The sequence below is a fragment of the Haliotis rufescens genome, unplaced genomic scaffold (genome assembly GCF_023055435.1).
Source record: "Haliotis rufescens isolate VD_foot unplaced genomic scaffold, xgHalRufe1.0.p SCAF_59, whole genome shotgun sequence".
NCBI lineage: Eukaryota > Metazoa > Mollusca > Gastropoda > Lepetellida > Haliotidae > Haliotis > Haliotis rufescens.
Genome location: NW_025964323.1, coordinates 2,093,341 through 2,102,099, shown reverse-complemented (window position 1 = coordinate 2,102,099; position 8,759 = coordinate 2,093,341). Strand labels below are relative to the sequence as shown.

The 8,759-nt window shown below is 43.2% G+C and overlaps 1 protein-coding gene across 1 annotated transcript; it reads right to left on the bottom strand.

Moving 5' to 3' along the window:
• Positions 1-3,484: 3,484 nt before the first annotated feature.
• Positions 3,485-8,182, bottom strand: LOC124142855 (glycine-rich cell wall structural protein 1.0-like). The gene is made up of 3 exons (XM_046511538.2): positions 8,089-8,182; positions 5,330-6,181; positions 3,485-3,576 (listed from the first exon to the last, which is right to left on the bottom strand). Exon 2 carries the CDS (start codon positions 6,167-6,169, stop codon positions 5,354-5,356), a length of 816 nt encoding a protein of 271 aa, XP_046367494.2. The 5' UTR covers positions 6,170-6,181; positions 8,089-8,182; the 3' UTR covers positions 3,485-3,576; positions 5,330-5,353.
• Between the last annotated feature and the right edge of the window lie 577 nt (positions 8,183-8,759).

Genomic DNA, 8,759 nt, shown 5'->3' with positions numbered 1-8,759 from the left:
GATTCTGAATACAAGCATGGGATAATAAGAACCTATTTTTACCCTAAAATTTCAACATGTTTTGTAGTGTAGTGGGCCTATTTTCACCCCGAAATGTCAACATGTTTCGTAGTGTAGTGGACCTATTTTTACCCCAAAATGTCAACATGTTTCGTAGTGTAGTGGACCTATTTTTACCCCAAAATGTCAACATGTTTCGTATTGTAGTGGACCTATTTTTACCCCAAAATGTCAACATGTTTCGTAGTGTAGTGGACTATTTTTACCCCAAAATGTCAACATGTTTCTAGAACGTGATCGAGCGTGTTGAGTTTAAAGCGACTGTTAATGGAATCGTCTAAGGAGACCTGCACTTTCAATATCGTCCATTATTCAATATCGTGTTGTGGGGTTGCTATTTTACACAAAAGACGTGTAATAAAACTACAAGTGGGGATGCTAAGACATTTTGTATCTACTTCAGTGAATGCGATAGATGGTGTGAAAGTAGCCCACATTGCATGTTTTTCATTTCTAAATGACCTTCACTGCATGTGCATGACATGTATTTGCAACGCAAAATAACCAAATAACATGCGAGAGAACCGTTTAAAAAGAATGTGATTAAAAGCTACGTAAAATTGTATCATAATCAGCTGTCATGGTCGTCATGGTTATTACACATAACACCGAATGATGCAGGCTTTAGACGTTAACTACTTTGTGAAGCCCACAGACTGATGCTGTCAAACAAAGAATCATCAACAAGACGAACCCACAATCATACGAGCCATGGCCTCAAGCCAATAGACCTGAGAAGAAGGTGAGTGAGTGAGTGAGTTGGGTTTAACGGCGCTTTTCACATTATTCCAGTTATATCGCGGCGTGTCAGCTTAATATGGGAGGAAAGTCCGAAGTGATGCAGGTCTCAGACGTTTACCACTTCGGTGAAACCCACGAGCACGGGTATGGTGCTGACAAACCTAGAAACATAATCGTGGTGAACCGGGATTCGAACCCACAATCATAGGTTTCTGGCGTGTCCAGGGGACGCAAATCTGCACAGCGAATCGCTGCGCCTTTGACGACTGGGCCACCCGTGCCCCCAAACACAATAGTAAAGGGGAGATGTGTGTCCCTTAGTCGTGATAGAGACATATGATTCTGGGTTCTAATCCCGGTTCGTCCTGATTGTTTCCAGCTTTGCCAGCATCGAACCCGTTGTCGTGCGCTTAATCAAAGAGGTGAGCCAAAGCTCACACTTTATGTAACTTTTTATAACTCACTACTATTGTGTTTGTTTGTTGATCCTGGTCAGAATTGGCCGTGAGGGGCGTAAGAGGCGATTATCGGATCGGTTGGCCAGGCTCTTAGTTGATGCATGTCATCGTATCCCAATATAGATCGATGTTCCGGTGTCAATCGCTGGATTGTCTGGTCCAGAATCTATTATTTACAGACCGCTGTTATATAGCTAGGCTATTGGTGAATGACGGGAACAACCCAAAATAAATCATTACTCTGTATCCTTGAGCCATTAGTGAAGAGTGCGACGTTGATCAATCAATTAATCAGTATACTGTCTGGGTGAGATATCCGTGTGAAACTGTGCATGGTATCTCAGTGGGCTAATACTCATTTTAACGTGCACGTGGCTATGTGAGTGAAGTAATGGTGGGTTTTTTCTTTATGTGGAAACACGAGTATTTACACCCCGAAAGGCTTTGTCAATACAAAAAAAACCTCCTCTCCTCTTCGTCAACGCTTTGCTGACAACGTGTTAGACGTCATTATGCACTTTCGACATTAAGAACGTTCTTGAACGATTACTCTGTATGCATTAAGGGACACACACTTTCCTATTCTGGAGGTGAGGGTGAAATGGGGAGGGGTGATTTCTGTTATAGATAATATATACTCTTCAAAAAAAGAAACGCAATACAGATACTTTAGGCCATAAAAGCAGAATTAGCGGACTAAGAGGTGCAAAATGAAGAGGTGTAATATGTTATAATGTCAGTAACAAATTTCCCGGATCAAAATGATCACAACAAGGACATGCAAACAATAAGTCGGGAAACACGTACGATTAGGCAAAATGTACCCTGTGCATTAACAAAGGGGCCATGGAGCTGCACGCACTGTCCGTGCAGCAGCACTATGAACGGTATTAAAGTGCAGGGTTTTTGATTGCCTGGTATTCGCGTCAATCGAACAGTGACAGTTCAACAAAATGCCAAGATTAACACAAGTGCAAAGAAACAACGCCATAGACCGCTTGCAGGCAGGGGAATCCCGATCAGCTGTAGCCAGGGTTTTCAATGTTGCGCCCAGCACCATCACAAGGCTATGGGATCGGTTTTAACAGCATGGGTCAACATGTGATCGGCCAAGGTCGGGACGACCAAGAGTAGCCACCCCTCACAAGAATGCTCCGACTGCGCCACCTACGTGAAAGGACGACCACAGCCACCTCAACCGCATCCCAAATACCCGGACTGCGCAAAATCTCCGACCAGACCGTACAAAACCGTTTAAGAGCAGCAGGTCTACGAGCAAGACGTCCTGTTCGACGCGTCATACTGCATTATTGTCGTCAACTGCCTCAACTGCGATGGAGATATGTCTGGTTCAACGACGAATCAAGATTTCTCCTCCGTCGAGGAGATGGAAGAGCACGGGTCTACAGACGTCTGGTGGACGTTACGCCGGAAACTGCGTACAGAAAGCGGACAAGTTTGGTGGGGTAGCGTTATGATGTGGGCGGCTATCTCTCATCATGGCAGGACAGGTTTGGTCCATATCCAGGGCACTCTTAAAGCTCAACGATACATCAACGAAATTCTCCGAACACAACCGCCCAATTGCAGCCAACGGCAACGGTGTATTCCAGCAGAACACGCTCGACCGCACACACCACGGATCACAAGAACCTGTCTATACAACAACATGTTCTCCCTGGCCCACAGATCCCAGGATTTGATCCCGATAGAGCACATGTGGGATGAATTGGAGAGACGGCTACACGTTGCAGGCCGAGTGGGCTACCATGCTCCAGGATGTGATTCGCATACTCGTCTCTTCCATGGGTAGGAGATGTCAGGCCGCCATTGATTCCAATGGGGGATATATGCATTATTGATGGTAACTGACCTTCACCTTGGGCTTTTCCCACGTACCGATAACTGAGACTACAATCACCAAGTGTTCTCTCCACAACATTTTGGCTCAATACCTTGTTCAGTTCCTCGTATTAATGTATTTTCCTACCTCACACAAATCTGGCTTTGCGTTTCTCTTCAAAAAATAAAGAGTATATTTATTGTCACTATGCTTTAGTGTAAGGAGGAGACAAACAGTTATTTTGTTAACAGAACATTCTTTTCGGGAATTAATTTTGGGAAGGCGAAACCTAAGGACATTTTATTTTGATAAATGATTTTTCTTTTTAAAAATCACAATATATTAAAAGGTCGGATGCTAAATCAACCATCAAAGCTATAGATTTTATAAAAGTTGCTTTATTTTTCGATCTGCATGTGGTGGTATAACACTCTGAAACTGGAACCTTCCACCAGGCGTTACCAACTGAGGCATCTGAAATATAAATACATTGTTAGATGATGTTCATATCTCATCACCCCCTCCCTCGCCCTTACAACTGTGGTATGTGTCCCTATGTGGGAAACACTTTGAGCTCTGTATAGCACCATGGTAATCACACTCATCTCGATCCCAAATTCTGCCAGCATCGCACCGCGTTCATACTGGACCTGGGTTAACTTGGCACGTGACTACCAAATTGTTCAACACAATTCGATATAACCTTTAATATAAAATGTGGATCCATATCAAATCCTTCACTTAATTAGTTTTCATACTTTCAATTACGTTATTAAAGTACTCACGGAAATTAAACAAAACTGTGTTTTCAATCTCAGATGCAGTTAATATACAAAATATATAAATATTCAAACAACTCAATTAGTACTTATTGGGCTTTGGCACAAATACAGCGTATCAAAGGTTTTTATGTCTTTTTACACGTAAAAGTGTGTAAAAATATGAACAAAACAGACTATTGTGAAACTGAGCATAACCAGGTGTTAGTAGATCAAGGTGAATGTCCATGACCCATGACACCTTGACGACAGCTGAAAACAGGTGCTTGAAACCCACGTGCATGTGATTTGTCAGTGGTTAGTGATTTGTGAGTGGCATTGTAGGATAGTGAATCATCGTCAAAATATCAGAACGTAAAAGTAACATATTCCCTTCTCAAACAACAACTTACATGTCATTATTATTATGTACATAAACATAGCTGTTATTTTTATTGTTGTTTTGATAACTTTTTTTCCAGGCTATATTGGAAAATGCCTATAGCCTGTTTCTGCCATGTCAATTCAGTTTTATTTTTGAATGTTGAAAGTGCCTACAAATTACCTCCTGTAAAGTACATTTTGTATTGAGCACTGAGATAAAACTAGCAAATCCGACTAGTACTTTTCCAGTTGTTTTGTTATTTCCTATATACATCTACGTAATGCTTTGTGTCGATTATCAAATCCTAAAAAAACAGGTTTTTTTCATTTCCATGAGTACATGTACTTTAGTTTTCAAGTTAAATTTCTAAAAATCAGCCTTCTTGTCGTACTATCTACGATGGGTGGCTAAAAGTTCTGAACCTAACTATAATGGACTGCGTTGATACAACACACTTCTGGAGTTCCTGGATCCTACTGGTGCAGAACACTTCCCCCTGGTGGTGTAAACGTCCTCCTCTACAGAAATGACGTTATAATGATTTACATAATGCCAGCCAGACAGTTCGGAGGAGCCGGAAATCTGGCGGTACCAAATCTCGTAAATAGGGAGGGTGTTCAATGAGTTCACAGTCATGTAGTGCAGACATTGCGACAACAGTCTAGTTTACAAGTGCATAGTCTTGATGTACAACCATCGAACGCCGCTACCCACCCTTAAATAGTGGCAAAGTATCATGGTTCACTACGGGGGCACGGGTGGCCCAGTCGTCTAAGGCGCCGCGATTCGCTGTGCAGAGTTGCGTCCCTTGGGCACGCCAGAAACCTATGATCGTGGGTGCGAATCCCGATTTGCCCCGATTATGTTTCTAGGTTTGTCAGCACCATTCCCGTGTTCGTGGGTTTCACCGAAGTGGTAAACAACGTCTGAGACCTGCATCACTTCGGGCTTTCCTCACAAATTAAGCTGACACGCCGTGATATAACTGGAATACTGTTAAAAGCGGCGTTAAACCCAACTCACTCACTCACTCAGGTTGCACATATAATGTTTCATGAAAGAGACACTTTAAACACATGGTTACCTTCTGACATGTGAGGTGAGGCGATCATCCCAGAGTGGCCTTTGGGAGAACAATGCCATAGGTTTGTTGTGGTGCTGCAGCTGCTGCTGCTGCTGCTGCTGCTGCTGCTCTTCTTCTGCCAGGATGGTCTAACTCGATATCTCCAAACCTGTACACCGGTCGGTAGATTAGGCTTCCAGATGGAGCATTAGCATTGAAGCTTACTCCAGTACCGACACCAACCCCAGTACCAACACCAACACCGGCACCGGTACCAGGACCGCCACCGACACCGACACCGACACCGACACCAGCAGCACCAGCACCAGCACCAGCACCAGCACCAGCACCAGCACCACCTGCACCAGCTCCGACTCCAACTCCAACTCCAACTCCAGCTCCAGCTCCAGCTCCAGCTCCAGCACCTGCCCCAGGTCCTCCTGCTAAGTAAGCGAGTCCAGGTCCAAAACCTCCTGCACCAGCTCCAGCTCCAGCACCTGCCCCAGGTCCTCCTGCTAAGTAAACGAGTCCAGGTCCAACACCTCCTGCACCGGCTCCTCCGGACAGGAAACCAGATGCAGGTCCACCTTGTGCGGCAGCAGACCCAAGCCCATTAGCCTGAATGAGGGTTCGCGGTGCGTTGATGAAGAAGTATGGACTAATGCTACGGGAAAAGGCCCTGCGACCTCCTGTAACGTCGGCTACGTTGAGGTAAACTCTCTGTGTTTGTGTTTGGGATTGTGGGGGACGAAAGATAGTGGGGAAGAGCGTTCCGCGCAGTTGGGGTGATTGGAGGTAGTGCTCGCCATGGTAGGTAGCTGCCACCAGTGCGGGGAGGAAAACGACAAGTGCAGCAATCATCTTTTACTTTTTCTGCAAAATATAAATGTTGTCATTCAATCAATACATATTACAGTAAACTACGTTCATAACGAACACGCTTATAACGAACTGACGGATATAACGAACTTATTTTTAGTCCCGACCATTTGTTTTATATATGTTGTATGTATGCTTATAACGAACTACGGTTATTACGAACTAAAATTAGTGGTCCCCTCGAGTTCGTTATAACCGTAGTCTACTGTATTAATATATAACGGCTGGCAGATGTGTCATTCTTATTCCATATGTAGATGGTTAGATAAGTCAGTCATGGACTAGCATTTTGCTAGAAATTGTAAGGGTTATAACATCTACTTGCACCTTCAATAGTTCTCAAAATGGGTATAAAGGCCGCTTTGAACAGTAATCGGTATCTCAATCTGCGGAACAGGCCGTCCACAACAACAGGAACGCTTTATCAGAAACCAGGCTTCAAGAAGTCGGTGTTAACACATTGCATAAATCCTCAACGCGGATTTACAAAGTGTGCTCGCCGATTTTACGTTTATCACTCCATAAAGTCAATCCTTAAATAATAAGTATCAGACTTTCCAGAGAGAAACGTATCTCTTTAAACCTCTATGGGCTACTGAACGGTTGGTAAATTAATAGGCATTTAATTTTCTACTTCATGGTTCCCTAAAAATAAGGAATGTGAAAAGAAATTTGTAGTTTGTTGTTTTTTATCAACGGCGTGCATGACAATGAGGCTGACACACATTACATTACAAACGGGCGGTGTGGTAGTCTAGTGGTTAAGGCGTTCGCTTGTCGCGCCTCAGGACCGGGTTCGATTCCCCACATGTATAAAGCCCACGACTGTTGACCCCTGCCGTGATATAGCTGGAATATTGCTAAAAGCGGCGTAAAAACTCCGTTACAAACCGCTTCCGTGGCTGGGTCATACAAGTGTTACCTTGCAATGCCTGCACAGGTACTGGGGCGGTCGGGTAGCCTAGTGGTTAAAGCTCGTCACGCCGAAGACCCGGGTTCGACCCGACATTTCTGGTGTCCCCGCCGTGATATTGCTGGAATATTGCTAAAAGCGGCGTAAAACCATACCCACTCACTCATTTAACAGGTACTTCTAGGACTGGGTGGCATTGTCCCATGTGAACGCATTATAAAATTTTATTTTCCTGTCACAGTTAACCAAAAATGCCCAAAGTAAACTGGAATATTTTAAATGTTGTTTTTTTTTATCAGACCTACCGATGTTGTAATATTCTGAATAAAAATAGAAAAAAATGCAGAATGTAATATTATTTGTATTTCAATAACAGGACTCATTATCCGAAAAAATAAAATCTATATGTTCACGAGCGGCGTATGCGATTTATCTTTACAGATTATGGCATCAAACACGACCAGCTCCTAGCTAGCTTAAGAAGACAACTCTACAAAGCGAATCTAATGATGGAGGGTTCGAATTCCAAATTCGCCCTGGTTATCACCCGTTGTCAGCATCATACCCGTGCTCCAGGATTTCACCCAAGCATACGTCTTAGACCTGCATCACTTCGGGCTTTCCTCCCACATCAAGCTGACACGCCGTGATGTGACTGGAATACTGTTCAAAACGGCGTTAAACCCAACTCACTCACGCAGTTGACACGCCACGTTACAACTGAGATACCGCCCAGTGCGGCCTTGAACAAACAAAACTCACCCACTATATCACGAGGTTCAAACCACAAAAGACTCTAAGACCATACCCAACGGTAGAAACTAACATTTTTGGTCCACTAGTCCTTGTAATGATAATATATAGCAAAACCCCTAAAAATGACAAATATCTACTAGTCCTTATGATACCTTAACTATTGGGCAGATTTGCAAGGACTATGACTAGTGCCAATTTCTAACCCTGATACCACACACAACAAAAAGCTTACCGATTTTCCTAGCCGGTTACAGGAGTGACCACAATATGGGGCTTGTGACAAAGTCGTTCGTTTATATGGGACCCGGCTGAGATTGGTGCCATTTTTCGTTGATTGTCGTGATAAATTGGCCTTTGGTGTAAAGCTATAAAAAAAACTTACCTTAAGGATAGCGTGTCTTCAGTTGACGTTTACGCTTCAGTATTTGACATAAGCTGAAAGATATATTCCCATAATAGTTGATTTACGTTAAACAGATTGGTCAGATGTAATGAACGATTAGTGTTGTGTCAGATTTAGCCACTGGATATAATCTTTCCAATCAGTTATCTTGACTTACTCTACTCACGGGGAATCACACTGTCATTTCCTGAAGCTAAACATATGTTCACGTTCATGTGCATCAATAAATGCGAGCAAAATTAATTTCTTCGCAATTTCATCTCTAGACGTTAATTGGACAATATCCACAGAATAATTTATAGTTAGTTTGTATATTTATTTGCTGTAGAATCCCAGGTATATGGCGGCAGTTTGTTGTTTATAGAGCATTTACAGCACAGACAAAGTTAGTCTTACTCTTGCTTTTTGTGTGAGACATACTGAATTGAATGTTACCTAATGGATAATACCGGGTGTTCGCGAACAAATGAGCCACCGGTGTCACAAACACATGCAGAGGC

Coding starts and splice junctions, on each gene's coding strand:
- LOC124142855 (XM_046511538.2), bottom strand. CDS start 6,169: ATGATTGCTGCACTTGTCGTTTTCCTCCCCGCACTGGTGGCAGCTACC.